A 22,098-nucleotide genomic window follows, 5' to 3' on the forward strand; every position below is an offset into this window, starting at 1 on the left:
AAGGAGGGGCGGTCTGCAGGGGAGTCCTTTTTGCCTCTCCCACCTCCCTCCAAGGGCTGGGAAATGCTGTAAAAACCTTGGTGGGCTGATGGAGGGCAGAAAGGTCCTGTGCTGCTCCCCCCACAGAAAGCCATTCCAAGCGGCACACCTCCTGTTCCATTTTTTAAAAATATTTATTCCTTCTCTTCCATGCCCTATATTGGAGTGACAGTGTAATGCCCAGTCGGCACCCTGAAATGACTCGGGAGTCGCTCATCTTGCCAGAGGACGGACGTTGCAGCGGGACCCAGCCGCTTACCGGCTCCGTGCCTGAGCCAAGTTTATTGGCCTGGGAAAAGAGAGAGTCTTTGGAAAGCTTAAAAAATACCACGCGTACTGCCAGGGATTCCCGGTAAAGATTCCAAAACAAATGTTGTGATTTTATAAACCTTTTCTTTTTATTAGTGCGTGTTTTTAAAGCACATTCGGAAATTTGAAAACGGTTGACCTCTTAACATTTTACCTCCCCCCCCCAAATGAAAATTAAAGTGGCGAAGGAAGGCACTTGATCTAGTGAAGTCAGCGGCGTTGGGGGTGTAGCATCCAAACGCAACACTTAGAAATGAAGTAGGGAAAGTGGGGGGGGGGAGCAAGAGAGGGGAGGCGGCAGGGGCCCCCCCTGTGGGGGGGGGCATGGCCCCCTCCATGAAGCACAGTGTTGCTGTATCAACCCCCTGGGGGAAAGGCCTTGCGCAGCGGTCACACAAGCATTCCGCGTGTGGGTGTACAGGAGGAAAAGCTGGCTGTGGCCTTTCCACTGTCATAGGGGGCGGGGAGAGGGCGTTGGCCTAAGGGAAGGCCGCGGACAGTGCTAGACGTATACACACCACACCACATGCGCGCGCACCCCTCAAGTTTGGTCTGGAGTTTTTCGATTTTCTGCTGCAGGCACTGCTTCGGGAAGCGTGGCGTTTTATTCGCTGGCTCTCGTTCCGTTGAAGTCTCCGTCTCGAGCGTCGGCTTCCTCCTCGGAGCCCTCGACGGTGGCGTTTTCAACCGCCCTCCGGCCCCCGCCGCCGGAGCGCCGAGAGGGGGCGAAAGAGGCCGGCTCGTTCCCACGCCTGAAGAGACAAAATCGGGGAAGGCGGCAACGTCAGTGCTGCTCACTGGCTGTCCCCGAAGGAAAGAGGTGGAGGCGCGTCGGCCCCGCGGGTGCCCCGTTTGGGTTCAGGGTGTCTCACTGACGCCTCTCTTAATGTTGTTGAGAATTAAGATCTTGTGCTGTTTTTACTGACGTTACCCAGCTTGGGACCCCGTTGCCTGGAGGGGGAGGGAGGCACATTTTGCAGGAAATAAACAGAAACGGGGGTCTGGCAGGTAGGTGGGTCACAAGCCAAAGTCAGCCCCTTCTGTTAGAGGAGGTGCCCTTTCCAGGGGACTCGTGCATGCCCCAGTGCCAGTATGGCTAGCCCGCCCCCTGCCCTCCACGTCCTAAGGCAGGCGAGACAGGCCGAATCGTCGGTGAGAAGAGGACGATGCGGGGTGGGTGGGTGGCGGCACGCTAAACTGAAAACGAACAAAGTCCCACAGAAACGGCCGTGCCCTTGCTGAGGAGAGAGAAGCCCGTGTGGGCGGCGATGAGGCAGAGGCCGGGCCTCGCTGCCCTGCCCCGAGAGAGAGGGGTGCAGCAGCAGCAGCCAAGTGGTTTCCCAAAAGAGGCTCCACAAATATTACAGACCGGGGCCGGCGCGGCTGGTTTCGCCAAGCGGGTTGGACGGCCAGTGGGAAAGCCCCAAAGCGAGGTCCAGGGCCGGACTAGGGCAGGTCCCTATGTCAGAGCGGGCCGTTTGCGTGGCTGTGGGTGCGCAGATCCATATTCTAGTGCTCGGCCATTCCCAAACCTTTACAGCCGAACAAAATTTAACAGCTCAGCTTCTAAAATAGGCTTGCTAGTCCCTGCGTGTTTTTTTTTGTGTGTGTGTGTGTGCCGAATCTTGCTTCGGCAGGGCCCCTGAAACAGGCTAATTCCTCCAGCCGAGGAGTCCAACCGGCAAAATGCTATTTTGCATCCGGATGGAACACACAGTAAGGTGCACAGCGACAGAGCCAAGCCACTGGTTAAGAATGCAAGACTAGAACCCGGGAAGCCAGGGTTTGAATCACTGCTTTACCCCGGAAGCTTCCTTGGTGACCTTGGGACCAATCACACGCCCTCAGAGTCTAGTGTTCCCTCTAAGCTGAGTCAGTGTGAGCTAGCTCACAGTTCTTTAGCCTCTGGCGCACACATTTTTGTCTTCGCTCAGGAAGGGATGGCCCCAGAGCAAACTAATTCATGCAGTAGCCAAATCGCTCGCTCACAACTTTTAATGCCAGCAGCTCACAAAGTAGAATTTTTGCCCACATGTCTCCACAGCTTAGAGGGAGCTTTGCGAGATTAACCTACATCACAAGGTAGTTGTGAGAACAAAATGGAAAAGTGGATAATGTCGTTAAGTTGCTTTGGGTCACCGCTGGAAAAGAAATGTGGGGATAGAAATGAGATGAATGCTATACAACGCTGACCACATGGGGTATTTTTCTCCTGTTGTGTGTGCGCACATGGGTTGTAAAAATATTTTTTATCAGATTCTTTAAGCAGAAATCACTCGTCTTGCTGGGAGTGGTTATAAAATTTGATGTGCGTGCCCTGGGAGAGAGGAGGAAGGAAGGGGGTTCCTGACTACCTAGCAGGGGGGGAAAATCTGTAATATTTGTCTCTTTTGGTTTAAGACACACTGACATGTAGATATCCAAGCCTTCACAGTTTGCAGGAATCTTATAAGGGATTTATCGGGGGGGGGGGGGGGAAAGGAAAAAATTGTAGGACAGAAGCCGACTGCAACGTTGAAGGCGTGGTACCTGTTCAGTCACTGCGGAGGTTCCGGGTTTCCCCTGCAACAGAAACAAGTAGCCCCAAAGAGTTAGCCACTGTTTCCCGGGAGATTGGGTTAAGTCATTGAGAGAGGGGTCGGGAACGTTTACGGCAGGGGCATTCAGTCCGTCCCTCCAGTGGGATGGTAGGCCTGAGCTCAGTTCGCCTCCCTTGGTGTCGTGGTTAAGTGCGCAGACTCTAATCTGGGAGAACCGGGTTCGATTCCCCACTCCTCCACTTGCACCTGGCTGGAAGGCCTTGGGCAAGCCCTAGCTCTGATAAGAGCTGTCCTTGAAAAAGAGCAGTTCCTGTCAGAGCTCTCTCAGCCCCACCCTATAAATCCAATCTCTTCTTCTTCTTCTGGTCGCTGCAGACCGGAGTGGTGCGGAGAAGGGCAGTGCCCCGCCCAGAGAGTTGGTGACTTTGAGTTGGGCAGGGACTGGAACACAGGAGTGCCAATGGCACCCACACTCAGTCTTCCCTCTAAGCTGAGTAAGTGTGAGCTCGCTCACAGTTTTTTATCCTCCGGCGCACACATTTTTGCCTTCGCTCAGGAAGCAGTTGGCTCCAGAGCAAACTTAACTCATGCAGCAGCCAAATCGCTGGCTCACAACTTTCAGGCCAGTAGCTCACAAAGTAGGATTTCTGCTCACGAGACTCCCCAGCTTAGAGGGAGCACTGACCCACACGTAGGGGGTCCACCTGGAACAGGTCTGCCCGCATCCAAAACAGAGAGAGCAGCTTGACCCCGGGACAAGCAACGGAGAGCCCTTCGCTGGGTTCCCTTCGGGATGCGGAAGGCTGTGGGTGCATTATGGCTTTGTCAGGGGGAACCGACGTCTAGTCCAGTTCCGTTGGGTCTTGCAAATGTCCCCTTGTGCGTTGAAGATGTCGCTCACACACCCCTCCCCAGTGAACTATACCCTGCTGCAACGGGGCACCTTAGGGGGATTAGCCTGATGTCCCCTAATAAGGGCTGCTTGGTTGGGGGGGGGCGTAACTTCTTATTTTCGAAGACTTAACGTTTCCTGTCTTCGTTAGAAACCAGTTAGGGACACCCGGATGCCTTCCTTTTTTGGCCACATGGGGGGCCCCTCCCTCCCTCCCTCCCGTGAGTCCTCGTAGATGCCGCTAGCGTGGAGCACCCCCCCAGAGGAGGGGATCTTGGGTATCTGCAACGGAGGGGGCTGCGCGGTGCCTCTTGCCGCAGGAAGGACACCCCGAGGGAGGGGTCGCCCAGGCCTGCGCCCGCTTGGCTCCCTCCTCTCCCCCAGACCCACCTGAGCTTGCTCTTCAAGGCCGTCACCTCCCGGCCCATGGCCTCGTTGCTCTCCGTGGCCTCGTCAAGCTCCCGCTGCAGCTTCCGGCGGCTGGCGTTGATGCGCTGGGACTCCTCCTCGGCCTCCTCCAGCTGGCGCTTCAGCTGCTTCACCCGGGAACTGGCCTTGTCGGCCTGGAATGGGGAGGCGAGGGAGGAAGTCACCGGCGGGGCACTGGTCGAGGGCCCTTCGGGGGACCCCCATCCTCTCCCCAGCACCCTGCCGATGGACGTTTGGGAAGGGCTGCGGCTCAGAGCCTCCGCTTGGCAGGCAGAAGGTCCCAGGTTCGATCCTTCCTCATCTCCAGTTTAAAAGGACCAGGCAGGAGGTGATGGGAAAGACCTCTGCCTGAGACCCTGGAGAGCTGTCAAGAGGGACTGTGGCTCAGTGGAAGAGCCTCTGTTTGGCATGCAGAAGGTCCCTGGTTCAATCCCCAGAGGCATCTCCAGTTAAAAAGGACCAGGCAGGAGGTGATGGGAAAGACCTTTCTCTGCTTGAGACCCTGGAGAGCTGTCAAGAGGGGCCGTGGCTCAGTGGCAGAGCCTCTGCTTGGCAGGCAGAAGGTCTCAAGTTCGATCCCTGGCAGCGTCTCCAGTTAAAAAGGACCAGGCAGGAGGTGATGGGAAAGACCTTTCTCTGCTTGAGACCCTGGAGAGCTGTAAAGAGGGGTTGTGGCTCAGTGGAAGTGCCTTTGCTTGGCACGCAGAAGGTCCCAGGTTCAATCCCCAGCGACATCTCCAATTAAAAAGGACCAGGCAGGAGGTGATGGGAAAGACCTCCGCCTGGGACCCTGGAGAGCTGTAAAGAGGGGCTGTGGCTCAGTGGAAGTGCCTCTGGTTGGCATGCAGAAGGTCCCAGGTTCAATCCCCAGCGGCATCTCCAGTTAAAAAGGACCAGGCAGGAGGCGATGGGAAAGACCTCTGCCTGAGACCCTGGAGAGCTGTAAAGCGGGGCCATGGCTCAGTGGAAGAGCACCTGCTTGGCATGCAGAAGGTCCCAGGTTCAGTCCCCGACATCTCCAGTTAAAAGGATCAGGCAGGAAGTGATGGGAAAGACTTCCACCTGAGACCCTGGAGAGCTGTCAAGAAGGGCTGTGAGTCAATGGCAGAGCCTCTGCTTGGCACACAGAAGGTCCCAGGTTCAATCCCCAGCAGCATCTCCAGTTAGAAAGGACCAGGCAGGAGGGGATGGGAAAGACCTTGGAGAGACGCTGCTGGTCTGAGCAGGCGATACTGAACTTGACGAACCCCGGTCCCCTGCTCAGTAGCAGCCATGACATTTGAACCTGGGTTCTCCTTCCCAGATCACCGCTCATTCACTTGTTCCCATTGGGATAAAATTTTGATTGTCTTAGTTCATTGCGTGGCTTCATAAGCTCAGACTCCCCTTAAGCCCCGCCCCTTCCCACCAGATTAGGCCCTCCCCCTGCCACGTCATTGGCTGGCGCCCGCTGTGCTCACCTGGTCTTTGTATTGCTCTGCCTGCTTCCTCTCGTCCTCTACCTGGAGCAAGACCTCCTTGAGCTTCTTGTCTTTCTGGCGCAGGGTCTTTGTCGCAGTCTGTTTTTCCCTGGGGGGGCAAGAGAGGGATTTATAGTACGGGGCTGACCAGAGCAAAGGCACTGTGGTCGAAGGGCGGACCGAGGCGGGGAAGAGAAAGCTGCTGGGCCCTCCCCCAAGAAAGGCCCACCTGGCAAGCCGTCGCCACCAAGGGAAACACATTGGCTCGTTTCAGTCACCGGATTCCTGCAGCCAGTGTATTAATGGGCCTCCCCCTATGTGGGAGCACACCCAGCATGCGCTGAAGGCATCACACTGGCTACTGATAGCATACCGAATCCGCTTCAAGGTGCTGGTTCTTACCTTTAAAGCCCTTTATAGTCAGGGACCTACACACCTGAGGGACCGCCTTTCCCCACATGTTCCCCAGAGAGCACTGTGGTCAGGGCCCCAAAATCAACTGACCCTCCCCGGACCCAAGGACGCCAGGCTGGCTTTCTCGGTGGCGGCTCCTCTCTGGTGGAATGAGCTCCCAGAAGAGATCAGGGCCCTTGCGGGACCTCATGCAGTTCCTCAGGGACTGCAAGACGGAGCTCTTCCGCCAGTCCTTCAATTAGGAGCCGCCCACGATAGAGAACCCTGTTCCCTGAAGCCAGAAAGAGCCTGTGCCGGTTGCACAAAGGTTAGATCCAGGGCTCTTTCTGTAGCAGGAACTCCTCTGCATATTAGGCGACACACCCCTAATGTAGCCAATCCTCCAAGAGCTTACAGGGCTCTTCTGACAGGGGCTACTGTAAGCTCTTGGAGGATTGGCTACATTAGGGGTGTGTCGCCTAATATGCAAAGGGGTTCCTGCTACAAAAAGAGCCCCGGTTAGATCTATGGGCTGACCACTAGGATGGAATACTGCAGGTCGACCGCCACCCTTTAATAACCTATTAGTGTCATTAGCGTTAGCACCTTTCAGTGTTGGAATGTTTTATATGGTTTTAGGATTATTTAAATTTATTTATTCATTCCACTTGTATCCCGCCCTCCCCACGAACAGGCTCAGGGTGGCTTACCTTAGCCGGTACAAGGTACCATAAAATCCACATTAAAAAATTCAAAACATTTTAAAACAATCAGGTAATCATAAAGTGCTAGTAATAATAATCATTCCCTCTTTAATTGAGATGGCGTGCTATATGATGTAACAAGCAGATAGTTTCCGACTCAGTGATCTTCTGGCGTCACATGACGGTATGGCTCGATCTCAAAGCTGGGGCCGGCCCATGACCACAGATGTTGGCGGTAGTGGTGAGGGCGGCTCCTAGTTGAAAGCCTGGCGAAAGAGCTCCGTCTCGCAGGCCCTGCGGAACTGTAGAAGATCCTGCAGGGCCCTGATCTCTTCCGGGAGCTCATTCCACCAGTATGGAGCCAGTATGCTTACTTGTGTGTTTTTTATTCTTTTACGTAAGCCCCCCTGAGCCGGCCTCGGCCGAGAGGGCGGGGTATAAATCTGATAATAAATAAATTCCCCACACGGGTTTCTGCCCCCCCAACCATCCACGTACCGGGATTCCTGTTCCAGCTGCTCCTCCAGCTGAGCGATCTTGGCTTCCAGGGCCGTGATGGTGGCCTTGAACTTGGACTTGACGGCCCCTTCCATCTCCTGCAGCTTTCCCTTCAGCTCCTTGTTCTGCCGCTCCAGCTGCTGGCGCGCGCTCTCGTTCTTCTGGGCCGTGGTCCGCTCCGAGGCCAGCTCATTGTTCAGCTGCTCGGCCTGAGGAGCCGCAGATGGAGAACGAGCCCTGTGAGTCGAGGGGTGGGGGGCAGTCCGGAGAAGCTGCGGCGCATGGGCCGGTCTACCCCTTGCCCCCTACGCCCCGGAGCCCCCCTCTACTTGCCTGCTGCACGGCCTTCCGGAAGCGGTCGCTCATGGCTTCCATGTTGCCCTGCTCCTCCTCGAGCTCCTCTTCCATCTGGGAGATGCGGGCCTCCAAGCGCCGCTTCTCGTCCAGGAGGCTCGTTCTAGAAACACCCGGAAGGTCAGAAAAGGGGGAGGCTGCCTCGTTGTCAGGATCTTGAAACCCGCTTTCCTCCTAACTCGGGAAACTCCAAGCAGGTTTCCTTCAATGCAGCTCGAGCGAGAGGTTGTTCCCCTATGTCACTGTCTGGCTGTATCATAGAATCAGAGAATCATAGAGCTGGAAGGGACCTCCGGGGTCATCTAGTCCAACCCCCTGCACAATGCAGGAAATTCACAAATACCCCCCACACACACCTCCACTGACCACTGTTCCAAGTCCAGAAGACGACAAAAAAACCCTCCAGGGTCCCCGGCCAAACCGGCCTGGAGAAAATGGCTTCCTGACCCAACATGGCAATCAGCATTTCCCCGGGCGTGTCAGAAAGGGCCACGAGAACTAAGCACTGAGGCAGCCCTTCCTGTCCTCCCTTCGCGTGATCAGCTCAAGTTCACAGAATCCGCACGGCTGTCAGATGGCCATCTAGCCTCTGTCTGGAAACCTCCAGAGAAGGAGGAGAGCCCACCATCTCCCGAGGAAGCCTGTTCCACTCAGGAACCGATCTGACTGTCAGGACGTTCTTCCTCATATTTAGCCGAAAGCTCTTCTGGTTTAATTCCAACCTTTTGGTTCTGGTCTGACCTTCTGGGGCAACAGAAAACAACTCTGCACCATCCTCTATAGGACAGCCCTTCAAGTACTTGTAGATGGTTATCCTATCACCTCTCAGTCGTCTCCTCTCCAGGCTACAACATACCCAGCTCCTGTAACTCACTGCTCACTGTTGACTGAAAAATGCATACACGATATGTCAGCATTGCATCTAGGGTCGCCAGGCACCCTGTTGGAGGTGGGGGGGGAGTCCCCCACCGACAGGCCCCAAAACCTGCCACCGATCAGCTGGCCAGTGGGTGGAACTTAACCCGAAAAAGAGGGAGCCCAGCTGACATGCAGCAACATATCTATGTCACTTCCTATGTGACCCGGAAGTGATGTCATCACATCAGGGTGACAATCTGGTATTTGGGCAAAAACTCTGTGGTAGAAGCCAAATTTACCGTAGAGTTTCCCCAAAAATACCAGAGCGTCACCCCGACGTGATGACGTCACTTCTGGCTCACGTGCGCAGTGATGTAGGCACATTGATTAGGCCTCCCTCCTACTCCCGGTAAGTCCCCCTCATCCCCCACCGGTTCCTGGGTGGGACACCTGGCGACTCTAATTGCACCTGATGGGGTTGGAATTGGAATTTGGTGCCCCGGAGTGGCTAGATGTAGGAGCTGCAGCCAGGGAGACCCCCTGCTTCAAGTCCTGCCTCTCCCACCAGCTTAACTCAGTGTCCTTCCTTAGGCAAACCCCTCTCTTATTCTGTTTATTTATGTTATTTATAGTCTCTTTCTTGCTGGGTCTCTAGGCCAGGGGTGTCAAACATGCAGTCAGGGGGCCGAATGAGGCCCTCGGAGGGCTTCTATCAGGCCTGCAGTGGAACTGGCTGTCTTCTGCTGCTTCTTCCAGTTCTGCTGCTGCTGCGTCGTTGTAGGTCTGCAGCTTACAGATACACACAGCTGAACAGCATACTCAAGATTGCAACAGCACAGACATTTTGATGCAATCATTCAGAGCAAGAAGAAGAAGAAGAGATTGGATTTATACCCCACCCTTCACAACCCAAAGGTGTCTCAGAGAGGCTTACAAACTCCTTCCCCTCCTTCTCCTTCCCCTCCCCTCTTCTTCTTCTTCTACCTCCCCACAGGTCCCTGTGAGGTAAGTAGAAGAAGAAGAGATTGGATTTATACTCCGGCCCTTCACTACCCAAAGGAGTCTCAGAGCGGCTTACAAACTCCTTCCCCTCCCCACAACAGACACCCTGTGAGGTAGGTGGGGCTGAGAGAGCTCTTGACAGAAACTGCTCTTTTTCAAGAATAGCTCTTATCAGAACTATGGCTTGCCCAAGGTCATCCAGCAGGTGCAAGTGGAGGAGCGGGAAATCAAACCTGGTTCTCCTAGATTAGAATCCGCACATTTAACCACGACACCAAACTGGCTCTGTAAATAAACAGAATACTGCAAGGGTGCTAATGTTTTAAGCATGTTTTTATTTTAAGTTAAAAAAAACCTTTGTGTTTGTGTCCTTTATAAAGTTTATATCTCTGCTACCTGGCATTAAATTTTAAGGCATACATGGCCCGGCCCAGCAAGGTCTCATTCATGTCATTCCGGCCCTCATGCAAAAATAGAACCACAAGGACTGTACACAATGCGCTCAATATTTCTTTAATGAAAACCGTAAAGTTATAAATATGAAATGTACAAAAGTGATAATAATACATTCAAATGTGTAAGTTCAGATACATAAAGATAGAAGATGACAACGATGGGACGGTGGTCTCTGGAATGCGATGCCGTTTCGACAAACTTCTTCTTTTAACCAAGAGTCTGTAAGTTGATGTATGAAAAATTGCACGTCAATGGAAAAGCTGCCCAATTCACATGGAGTTCAATAGTTTCACCTATTTCATTGCATAAGTAATGGAGAAGAACATCTCTCAAACAGAATAAAGCTTATGTGTTTGATAGATGTTCTTCTCCATTACTTTTCCATTGAAGTGCAATTTTTCATACATCAACTTACAGACTCTTGGTTAGAAGAAGACGTTTGTCAAAACGGCATCGCATTCCAGAGACCACCGTCCCATCGTTGTCATCTTCTATCTTTATGTATCTGAACTTACACATTTGAATGTATTATTATCACTTTTGTACATTTCATATTTATAACTTTACGGTTTTCGTTAAAGAAATATTGAGCGCACTGTGTGCAGTTCTTGTGGTTCTATTTTTGCATGTCTATGGACTGTGACCATATTTGTTTTTGCATACATTAATTCTGGCCCTCATGACAAATTAGTTTGACACCCCTGCTCTAGGTGGATTGCACAGAGTGAGTCAGTGCAATCACCAGGGCGGAAGATCGGATCGACCAGGCAAACAGGACTGGACGTAGAAACCCGGATGCCGCCAGAGGTGAAGCACGGCACAAGCAAACCTGGCACGTGGTTAAACCAATGTGAAAATTATACAAAGTGGCGTTGTCTGCAGTCCCTGACGAAAGGAGCTTTGAATCTTGACATCTCATTCCCTGGAAATCTCATGGGTCTCTAAGGCGCCGCTGGAGTCTGCTGTAGCAGTCCCTAACCTTTCTACTGGGGCCGCGGTGGCTCAGAGGTTAAGACCCGAGTGCCGCGTGACGGAGTGAGCTCCCGTCTCTGGCCCCAGCTCCTGCCAACCCAGCAGTTCGAAAGCAAGAAATTGCAAGTGGATAAATAGGTACCACTTCAGTGGGAAGGTAACAGTGTTCCGTGCGCCTCGGCATCTAGTCAGGCCAGCCACATGACCACGGAAGTGTCTTCGGACAGCGCTGGCTCTTCAGCTTGGAAATGGAGATGAGCACTGCCCCCTAGAGTCGGATTCGACTGGCTTTCGCCGTTTACCTTTTTACTCTGAGCTGCTTTCTGACCGCATTGTTACAGCGCAGCTCCGTTTCCGGTGCAAAAGGCCCTGTTGAATACTACAGGCCTACCAGGCGGGGCTGTTGTGAGGATTTCTGAGATGATGCCTGGGCCACGCTTTGCCCAGTCCAAAAAGGGGGCTAAAATACATCTACATCCCCAGATGCTTTGGAGGGAGGGAATGACACAAAACAAATGCTCAAAAGTGGAAACCTAAGAACAGCACGTTGGATTTCGGCAGGTTCCATCTCCCAGCCGGCTTACCTTCCAGAGGCAGAGCTCGCCAACTCTTCGGCCAGATCCTCCTTCTCCTGCTCAGCCTGTTTCCGAGCCCTTTCGGCCGCTGCCAGGTCCTACAGAAGTCACGAGAGAGAGAGAGAGACAGGCTCCGGCACATCAAAAAAAAAAGGGGGGGAGTGCCAGCTCCTAGGAAGTACCTACACATCTCCTGGCCAGACAGCTGAACCTGTCAACCAGCACCTCGCATCACATCCCAGGGGATGAAGAAGAGAAGAGGAGAGATGGGATTGATACCCCACCCTTCACTACCCAGAGGAGTCTCAGAGCGGCTAACAAACTCCTTTCTCTTCCCCTCCCCACCACAGACACCCTGTGAGGTAGGTGGGGCTGAAAGAGCTCTTTCCAGAACTGCCCTTTCAAGGACAGCTCTTGTTAGAACTATGGCTTTCCCAAGGTCATCCAGCAGGTGCATGTGGAGGAGTGGGGACTCAAACCCGGTTCTCCCAGATTAGAGTCCGCACACTTAACCACTACACCAAACTGGCTCTGGGAGCGTCTCCACCTGCCAAATGCTGAGGGCTCGTTTGCAGTTAAATCTACAGGCTTCAGTCAGCCATCATGAAACGATATTCACGAGTATACAAAAAAAAGAAATGTATGGAAATAACCAATACTGGCAATTGCAGCGAGACCAGGGGTCATTTCCTGCAGGAGCAGTGGGTGTTGCCTTCTGACACATTTCCGGTGATGTCAGGGGGTGTGGCATATGCAAATAAGTTATGCTAATGAGTGATAATGAGCTCCTGCACTTCTTTTTCTACGAAAGGACCCCTGAGCGAGACATTACACTTTTGCACTTACAGAGAGAATTTGGACTACTCTTCTCTCTCTCTCTCACTGCCCCAGACATAAGAACACAACAGAAGCCCTGTTGGATGAGGCCAATGACTCTTCCAGTCCAGCACTCCGTATCACACAGTGGCCAAAACCCAGGGCCCATCAGGAGGTCCACCAGCGGGGCCAGAACTCCAGAAGCCCTCCCACTGTTGCCCCCCCAAGCACCAAGAAGACAGAGCATCACTGCCCCAGACATAAGAACACAACAGAAGCCCTGTTGGATCAGGCCAATGGCCCTTCCAGTCCAGCACTCCGTATCACTCAGTGGCCAAAACCCGGGGGCCATCAAGAGGTCCACCAGCAGGCCCAGAACTCCAGAAGCCCTCCCACTGTTGCCCCCCCAAGCACCAAGAAGACAGAGCATCACTGCCCCAGACATACGAACACAACAGAAGCCATGTTGGATCAGGCCAATGGCCCATCCAGTCCAGCACTCTGGACTCCATCAGGAGGTCCATCAGCAGGGCCAGAACTCCAGAAACCCTCCCACTGTGGCCCCCCCCAAACACCAAGAGGACAGACCATCACTGTCCCAGACAGTGGAAAGTTTGGGCATGTGGAAGATCCTGCCTGGGACGCCAGAGTTGTATGTTCCTGGGTTCCTGTGGAGCTGAAGCCCCACTTGGGCTCCCCCACCCACCCCCCGAGCCTCACTCACCTCTTGCAGCTGCATCAGCTCAGCCTCCAGACTCTTGGCCTTCTTCTCGTTCTCTCTGGCGGTGGCGAAGATCTCTTCTCGGGCGGCACGGGCGTCGTCCAGTTCCCGCTGGAAGTCCTTCATCTGAGCCTACGAGGTCCGGTGGGTAACAAGGGCATCATGGGGTTAAGCGCATCAACAGTTTGGTGCCGTTTCCTATCTTATTCCTATCTGCCTCCGCCACCACCGTCTCATGGCACATTTGTGTAAAGCCCCACGGAAAGGTAATAAATCCTAGATAAGACCCCCAACCCACCTGAAGTTTCCGGAGCTGCTTGATGGCCTCTTCCCGGCCCTTGTTGGCCGAGTCCGCCTGGCCTTCCAGGTCCTTGATGTCAACTTCCAATTTCTTCTTGGCTGCGGCCGCCAGGGCCCGTTGTTTCCTCTCGTCTTCCAGTTCCGTCTCCAGCTCGTGAAGCTGGCCAAGGGGAAAGAGGCCGTCAGGGCTGGCGGGGATGGGGGGGCAAAGCCCCCCCCCCCCCACAGACATTTGACAACTGAACACGCAGAACGGCCTCAAAGAAACAGAAGGCACCATGCACCCCGTTTCCCAAAAGTGAAACGTGTTTGGGGGGTGAGGGACAGGCACCCTAGAGCTGCCCAAATTTCCCTGCAAAGCTCTTGGGATCCCCTAATGGCGTCTCCTCGCCGGCCATCCGCAATGCTCAGAAATCCCTCCCTGGTCAGCCTCAAACGATCTCCTTCCACCGTCACCCAATCAGCTGGGGACTCCCACCAAGACAGTCGCTCCCCTTTCCCCTTCAAGGAAAAGCTAACTTCTTCTTACCATCGATGGTCACCAATGAAGGCAGAAACCCGGGAGGGGAAAGGCGACGGGCACCTCTTCCCCCAGGCCCGTCATTTCCCCCTGGAGGCCTGTGGGGGGTGGGGGGTGTCGTGTCCCTGACATACCTGCTTCTGGAGCTGGCGCCTCTTCTCCTCGTTCTGCTCGTCCCGGGCCTGCAGGTCCCTCTCGAACTGGCCCTTCAAGGCCTGCATGTTGACCTCCAGCCGCAGCTTGGCGTCCTCCGTGGCCTGCAGCTCGTCCTCCAGCTCCTCCAGCTGCGTCTTCATCTCCTCCACCTGCTGCTCCAGGGCCCGCTTGGACTTCTCCAAGTCGTGGACCTGCAAGAAAAAGGGCAGGTGGAGGATGGGTTATTACGGGGGGGGGAGGGGAGGAAGGAGGAGAAGAAGAAGAGGAGGAGGAGAAGAGGAGGAGGAAGAAGAAGAAGAGGCGGAGGAGGAAGAGGAGGAGGAAGAAGAAGAAGACTAGCAGGAAGAAGAGGAGGAAGAGAAGGAGAAGAGGAGGAGGAGCAGGAAGAAGAAGAGGCGGAGGAGGAAGAGGAAGGAGAAGAGAAGGAGATTGGATTTATACCCCGCCCTTCACTCGGAGTCTTAGAGTGGTTTACAATCTCCTTTCCCTTCCTCTCCCCACAACAGACCCCCTGTGAGGTAGGTGGGGCTGAGAGAGCTCGTTCGAGAACTGCCCTTGAGAAAACAGCTCTGACAGAACTATGGCTTGCCCCGGGTCATCCAGCAGGTGCAAGTGGAGGAGTGGGGAATCTAACCCGGTTCTCCCAGATTAGAGTCCGCGCACTTAACCATGACACCAAACTGGCTCAGAAGAAGAGGAGGAGGAGCAGGAAGAAGAAGAGGCGGAGGAGGAAGAGGAAGGAGAAGAGAAGGAGATTGGATTTATACCCCGCCCTTCACTCGGAGTCTTAGAGTGGTTTACAATCTCCTTTCCCTTCCTCTCCCCACAACAGACCCCCTGTGAGGTAGGTGGGGCTGAGAGAGCTCGTTCGAGAACTGCCCTTGAGAAAACAGCTCTGACAGAACTATGGCTTGCCCCGGGTCATCCAGCAGGTGCAAGTGGAGGAGTGGGGAATCTAACCCGGTTCTCCCAGATTAGAGTCGCCCACCTAACCACGACACCAGACTGGCTCATCTGGAGGGATGGGGGCGTGGCTGCGTTCCAAGAACGGTGCCCAGTTTTTTGTCACGGATTCCGTCAGCGGCTGCGCTCATTTTCACGATCGATTCTGTGTTTATGTCTCTGGGTTTCAAGGGGAACTTTATCCCATGCCCCCACTCGACACACACACAAATATATACCCGCGGCCATTCTGGCAGCTCCCCAGGGCAAAGAATCAGCCCCCCCTTCTCCCCAAGATCCCTTGGCTACGGGGGTGCACAAAGACAGAGCATCTTGGCTTGTGTCAGAAATGGGCATTCTCTTCTTACCAGCCTTCTCCTGAGGTCTGCCAAATTTGTGGAGGTTTGGGGGTGGATCCTGAGGAGGGCAGGAATTGGGGACTGGATGGACCTCGGTGAGGGATAACGCCATAGATTCCGCCCTCCAAAGCAGCCATTTTGTCCAGGGGAATTGATCCCCGCGGTCCGGAGACCAGCCGTAATTGTGGGAGGTCTCCAGGCCCCACCTGGAGGCTGGCAACCACCACCAGTGCCCCTCAAGTCAACTCCCTCTGGGCCACAGCAATGGTGCCCCCCGCCCCCCATTAGCTAATGACTGGGGGGGGCACTGGAACAGGAGCAATGAATAAACCAAGGGCAACCATTCATTTGATATTTCCCTCATCTTCCTGTCTGCCACTACATCCAATGAAGGGAATGGGCCCTATTTTTGGTTAGTTTTATCCATCCTTTTGGTAACACTCCTGCGGGAGCGCACAGGAGCAGAGCTCCGGCAGTAAGGAGCCCAGGGGGCGGGTACATGCAACAAGCCCCGCCCCCTGCTCCCAGCAGCCCTCAGTCAGGCCACGAGGAGCAAGAAGCAGCCAGGTAAGTTGCAGAGCCCCCCCCCCCGGCCCACCTTCAGGTACAAGCTCTCCCTCCTCTGCAAGGGCAGATCTGCACATTCCCCCCCCCAATATCTAGCAATCCAAAACAGTCCAGTGGGGCCTGAGCGGTGGGTGTTGCCTTCTGACACACTTCCGGTGATGTCAGGGGGCGTGGCATATGCAAATGAGTTATGCTAATGAGTTATGCTAATGAGCTCCTGCACCACTTTTTCTACGAAATGACCCCTGGGTAATGCTCATTCATTTGGTACCGCTCCAGTGATGGGACCATATTTTTAAAAATGGACGGCGAGATTAATCTGGAAGAGGGTATTTTCCTTCTGGGGCCTTGGAGTCCACCTTGAGAAGGAAATTTAATTTCGAACTGAGACTGGGCAGAGAAAGGACTAACTGACTCTGTCTTTTGGGTTCTCAACGTTACCGCCACAGCGGGCGTGCCAACACCGTTGGGTTTTGGAAGGGCCACAGAGTGCGGGCGGGAGGGCCTTACGTTCTTGCCGACGTCGTCCTTGGAGCTCACGAGGTCCTCCATCTCCGCTTTCAACAACTTGTTGGTTCTCTCCAGCTCCTCCCGGGCATCCAAGGCCTCCTCCAGGGCTCGGGCCAGAGAAAGGGCTTTGGTTTCTTTCTCGCGGGCTTCAGCCTCGGCCCGGTCTCTTTCCTCGGCATATTTGGAAGAGATGGTCTTCTCCTCGGCCAGCATCTGCGGAGAAGAATAAAGATCGCCACGGTGAGCCAACATATTCATGGCGGTCCTTGTTTCTGAAAGGGCTGTTTGCGGCTACTGACTCCCCTCCGCCTGTGACAACGCTTGTTTCGGTAAAAGAGGGTTTCGATGCCCCTAAATCACCCTCCCAATATATCTGCTGCAGCACATCGAAAACTGTATCCTCAGGACCTCATTTTCACTGACAGTCATTCAGAAAGGGGAACCCTGGCTTGGTGTTGGGGATCTTAGTTACAGAAATCTTCGTTGAGAGCCAGGGTGGTGTAGCGGTGAAGAGTTTAGCACTAGCACCCTGGGAGACTGTTGGAGTTTGCAGGTTCTCTCCCTGAAGTCATGGGAGAATTTACATATTTGTTTATGCGTGCTGACACCCTAGTTCTTTAGAGAGAGACCCAATAGCAGACCGTGCACAGAGCTGGCGCCAGAGCAAGGTGTTAAGATGCATAATTATTAGTTTTGGGGTTCTCCAATTGGGTAATCAATAGATCAGGAGATGTCCCAGGGGTGGAGGCTGAGAAAGTTTATTGCTCCTTGTTGTTTATTGCTCCTGCCCGGGGCTAGCACATGTGGTTTAGACTTTAGAGAGTCAAGATGTAGGTTAGTACAGTCAGAGAGGCTATTAATCCTTTGTTTGGCTTGTAATATTTCCCAGTTTACCCTCCCTTCTTTAGTAAACTTTCTTGTTTAAAGGCTACTACAAGTGTTCTGCTGCAAAAACTCTGCTTTTTACACTGAAATCCCTAACAAAGGTAAAGGTTAAAGGTTTCCCTTGCTCGAAAGCCAGTCGAATCCGACTCTAGGGGTGTGGTGCTCATCTCCGTTTCCAAGCCGAAGAGCCAGCGCTGTCCAAAGACGTTTCCGTGGTCATGTGGCCGGCATGACTAGACGCCGAGGCGCACGGAACGCTGTTACCTTCCCACCGAAGCGGTACCTATTTATCTACTTGCAATGTCTCGCTTTCGAACTGCTCGGTTGGCAGGAGACGGGAGCTCCCTCCGTCATGCGGCACTTGGCTCTCGAACTGCCGAACTACCGACCTTCCAGTCTGCAGTTCAGCGTCTTAGTCACTGAGCCACCGCAGTCCCCCCCCCCAACAAAGACCCGGGTTCAAATTCCCACTCATGCCATCACAAGGCTGTTGTGAGGATAAAATAGAGGAGATGAGACATGATGTAAGCTGCTCTGGGTCTCCACGGGGGGAAAAGGTGGGGGTATACATGAATTTAGTCAATAATAATATCTTTTAAATGGACTGCACACTGCATTTCCCCCTTATAACTTTGCAATGAAAAGGCCGAGTGCCGGGGAGGCAGGTCATCAATCTTTTCAATAAAATCAGCTGCAGAGGGTTTTTCTTGTTTCGTTTGGCCTATCCTCCTATAACTGTTACTGTCGCTCCTCCCTGGTTTTGGTGTGGTGTGTTTATATGTTTTTATTGAATTACTGGATGTATTTATTTTAAATGCTGTTTTAACGATGAAATGTGTTAATGTTTGCTATGTTTGTTCCCTTGGGGGGCCTATTTGACCGGAAAGGCTGCACAGAAATGTTCTGTAAAAATTAGGCTTACCATGTTTTGAAAAGCAGAAAGGAGGACGTATTTCCCGACTGACCACTTCAAACAAGCGATCACTGTGACACATCTCATTTTATATTTATTTATTTTATTTATTTATATTTGAATTTATATCCCGCCCTACCCCAAAGGCTCCGAAGACTTAAATATGCCAACAATTTAAGCTGTGACAATTGCTACCAATGCTCCCTCTAAGCTGTGGAGTCTTGTGAGCAAAAATTCTACTTTGTGAGCTGCTGGCATTACAGTTGTGAGCGAGCGATTTGGCTCCTGCATAAATTAGTCTGCTCTGGAGCCATCCCTTCCTGAGCTAAGACAAAAATGCCAGAGCTGGAGGCTAAAAAACTGTGAGCTAGCTCACACTAACTCAGCTTAGGGGGAACACTGATTGCTACTAACTAGGAATATTCCTAACCTTCCAACTCAAAAAGAGGGCATTTTCACCAGCTTTTTAAAAAGAGCCCCAAAGAGGACAGACACCATAAGAAGAGGACCTCTGGTAAATCTAATATAAATCAGTCACACAGTGAATTTCATATGCTGTTTCCTAGCACAAGGGCCATTTGCTGGGAACGGGGGGGGGGGGTATTGCGCGTACGAGATCGACAGGATACAGTCGTGGTACAGCCGCCACGCAATGCTGGAAACAAGACAGAACCCCGGAAATTGGGGAATGGAAAAAGAAATTAATATTCATGGTTGAAATGGACAAAATGACAAGGAAACTTAAGAACCTTGAGGCAGAAGAATTCTATGCAGATTGGAAAGACTTTAAAGAGTATTTAGAAAAATATTGGGATGTAAAGGACAATTTAATTTGCATTGACAATTATTGAAAAGTTAATGTTATTAGATGAAAGTTAATTAAGAGAAAATACTAGTAGAAAGAAACGTTACCGGTAGACTATGATTAGAAGATAAGTGGAAAATAGAAAAGAACTAAGAAATGGGCTGGAGGTTGGAGCACTGTGGGAAGCCAGGAGGGGGGGGGAAGAGAGGAATGTCTGAGAGAGGCACCTGGGGGGGGGGGCCTGAACACGTGTCGCCTGCTGATGACGCGTACGAGATCGACAGGATACAGTCGTGGTACAGCCGCCACGCAAAGCTCCCCCCCCTCAATTTCGGCTGCCTGTCTTAACCGAGACCATGCAGGGAGAGTCAGAGCCTTGCCTGGTCAAACTTCTTCTGCTTCTTCTCCAAGTTGGAGACCAGCTGCCGTTGGTTGTCCAGGTCGACCAAGAGGTCGTCCAGCTCCTGCTGCAGCCGGTTCTTGGTTTTTTCCAGTTTGTCGTAGGAGGCCGACTTCTCCTCGAACTCCTGCGTGAGGCCTTCCATTTCCTTCTGGAGCTTCTTCTTGCTTTCTTCCACGCTTTCGATGGTGCTGACGTACTCCTGCATCTTCCGCTTGGAGTCGGAGAGCTGCAATTTGGGATTATTATTATTATTATTTTAAAAAAAAGGAAAAGTAAACTGTTAGGAAATCCAACATTTGCTCAAACAGCAGAGATTCAGTGCATCCATTTACAGACTGTCCTTATGGTGAACGTCGGAGGACGGAAACGTGCATCTTGGAGCCATCCCATGGAAGTCTGGCTGTCCTCGACCGAGGTCAGGGCCTTCTCCATCCTGGCCCCAGCCTGGTGGGACTCTCTGCCAAATGACACCAGGGCCCCGCGGGAGCTGATGCAGTTCCGCAGGGCCCGTAAGGCGGAGGTGTTCCGCCGGGCTTTGCTTTGAGGGCGGCAACGGATCCCTCATCGGCTGGCACTTCTCCTTTCTCTCTCTCCCCCCCCCTTCCTTGCTCTGAGTTCCCTTTCCCCTTGCCCAGAGAAAGGGCCAGTAGTCCGTAATTGGGACAAATAATATCATACCAAAATTGCCATCTCGTATTTTTATTTGTATTGACATTTTTATTAAGTTATATATTGAATTTTGATAGAACAAAGTTAGAGTCCAGCTGGGCACCTTTAAGAAGAAGAAGAAGAAGAGACTGGATTTATACCCCGCCCTTCACTACCCAAAGGTATCTCAGAGCGGCTTACAAACTCCTTTCCCTTCCCCTCCCCACAACAGACACCCTGTGAGGCAGGTGAGGCTGAGAGAGCTCTTGACAGAAACTGCTCTTTTTCAAGGACAGCTCCTGTCAGAGCTACGGCTTGCCCAAGGTCACACCAGCCAGGTGCAAGTGGAGGAGTGGGGGAATCAAACCTGGTTGTCCCAGATTAGAGTCCGCACACTTAACCACTACACCAAACTCTCTCTCTTTAAGACCAACAAAGTTTTATTCAAGGCGTGAGCTTCCATGTGTACGCACACTTCGTCAGACGATCATAGTTGTACGTACAGGGGTGTCTTGTTACATTAGCATGCAGAATGGTGAAGATTTCTTTTTAACAGCTCACACGAAAGCTCACACCTAGAATGAAACTTGGTTGGTCTTCAAGGTGCCGCCATTGGACGCTAACTTTGTCCTACTGATTCAGACCAACGCGGCTGCCCCACCTTGATTGAATTTTAATGTTTTTGTATATTTTATAAGACAAATGTGGACAATCACGACCTAATCAGAGAACAAGTATAAAGAAAACAGTTGTGAGTGTCTGACCCACAAATCAAGCGGTCAACAAGACTTGCAAAGAAAATGCTTGCTATGTATTACAGTCTGAAGCACTACAACACAATAAGTCAAATCCTAGTGCAAAGAAAATCTTAGTGCATCAACGTCATCTCCGGATTATATAACGTTTCAAAATTGGATCTTCCTCAGGAAATGTCAGAGTGGTACAAAAGTTCTCTTGTTCATAAAGTGCTTTGCAACAAGTCATAAAAGATAATACATTCAGATAGGACGCTGATCTCAGTAAATGTTCAGGCTCAACTTCTAATGGATCCTAGGCGTCTCACTGACTCACTAATGGATCTATTAGAAGCTTAGCAGCATACTTGATGACGTTGATGATGTACCGTTGTGTATGTTATGACATGATGTCTTGTACATCACCTGCAGCCCGGCATAAGGATAGGGCAATTAATAAATCACCACCACCACCATCATCCACTATGGCGTAGTGGTTGGAGTGTCAGACTACGATCTGGGAGACCCAGGTTCGAATCCCTACTCTACCATGGAACCTCGCTGGGTGAACTTGGGCTGGTCACACAGCCTAACCTCCTTCTCAGGCTTCTTGAAAGGAGAAAACAGAGGAGGGGGGGATAAACCTGTCAGCCACTTTGGGTCACAACTGGAGAGAGAAGCCGGGTTTAAGTGTCTAAATAGACAACCAGACCTGAGCGGTGAACAGAAGAACAGCCCAGCAGCTACACAAACAATTAAGAAAATATTACTTTTAGGTGCACCAATGAAGTAGCTCTGCTGGGAGGGAGGCGTATCCCCAGACCTCCTGCGATGTTATAAAGGATGCTGGGCCTGAGTTCCAGTCCTAACTCTGCCTCGGGTCTTGCCACAGCTAAGACACCACACTTGATCCTCAGTTTCCCCAGCTGCCAACTGGGGATCAGAGCCACCCCCCCACCTTGCAGGCTGTTGCGGTAATGACGGACAAGACCGAAAGCCCGCGACGCTCACGGGTGGCCCTAATGGCTGGGGACTCGGAGACAGGCCCACCTGCACGGTCAGGGTGGAGATGTGCCGCTCGAGGTTCTGCTTGGCCTCCACCTCTTCGTCCAGCTGCTCCTGCAGGCTGTTCTTTTCATCCTCGATCTGGCGGAGTTTTGTGGACAAGTTGAGCTTCTGCCGGGTTTCCTCTTGGAGGAGCTCCTGCGGAACAGTTGGGGAGGCAGTCAGTCTCTCTTCCCAACAACCGACCCACCGACGGTTGCCAGCTCCCTCCCGGCCACCACCAGGGGATCGGGCTATAGGGTTGCCAGATCCAGGTTGGGAAACTCCTGGAGA

At 52.5% G+C, this 22,098-nt stretch overlaps 1 protein-coding gene across 3 annotated transcripts in view; it reads right to left on the minus strand.

Moving 5' to 3' along the window:
- Window positions 1–451: 451 nt before the first annotated feature.
- MYH11 (myosin, heavy chain 11, smooth muscle) overlaps window positions 452–22,098 on the minus strand; it is a 121,142-nt gene continuing 99,495 nt past the window's right edge. For 2 of the 3 annotated variants that reach the window (XM_015409942.1, XM_015409941.1), the window contains 12 exons: window positions 21,811–21,963; window positions 19,356–19,604; window positions 16,373–16,585; window positions 13,973–14,185; window positions 13,317–13,478; window positions 13,022–13,150; window positions 11,491–11,579; window positions 7,598–7,721; window positions 7,265–7,473; window positions 5,670–5,778; window positions 4,171–4,343; window positions 452–1,100 (listed from right to left, as the gene is read on the minus strand). In XM_015409942.1, coding sequence (XP_015265428.1) covers window positions 953–1,100; window positions 4,171–4,343; window positions 5,670–5,778; window positions 7,265–7,473; window positions 7,598–7,721; window positions 11,491–11,579; window positions 13,022–13,150; window positions 13,317–13,478; window positions 13,973–14,185; window positions 16,373–16,585; window positions 19,356–19,604; window positions 21,811–21,963 — 1,971 coding nt within the window. In that variant the 3' untranslated portion in view covers window positions 452–952. Of the gene's footprint in view, window positions 1,101–2,877; window positions 2,911–4,170; window positions 4,344–5,669; window positions 5,779–7,264; window positions 7,474–7,597; window positions 7,722–11,490; window positions 11,580–13,021; window positions 13,151–13,316; window positions 13,479–13,972; window positions 14,186–16,372; window positions 16,586–19,355; window positions 19,605–21,810; window positions 21,964–22,098 lie in introns of all 3 variants that reach the window. The other variant, XM_015409943.1, reaches the window with a different exon arrangement.

This window comes from Gekko japonicus, unplaced genomic scaffold (genome assembly GCF_001447785.1).
Source record: "Gekko japonicus isolate JY-2015 unplaced genomic scaffold, Gekko_japonicus_V1.1 scaffold78, whole genome shotgun sequence".
Classification (NCBI taxonomy): Eukaryota; Metazoa; Chordata; class Lepidosauria; order Squamata; family Gekkonidae; genus Gekko; species Gekko japonicus.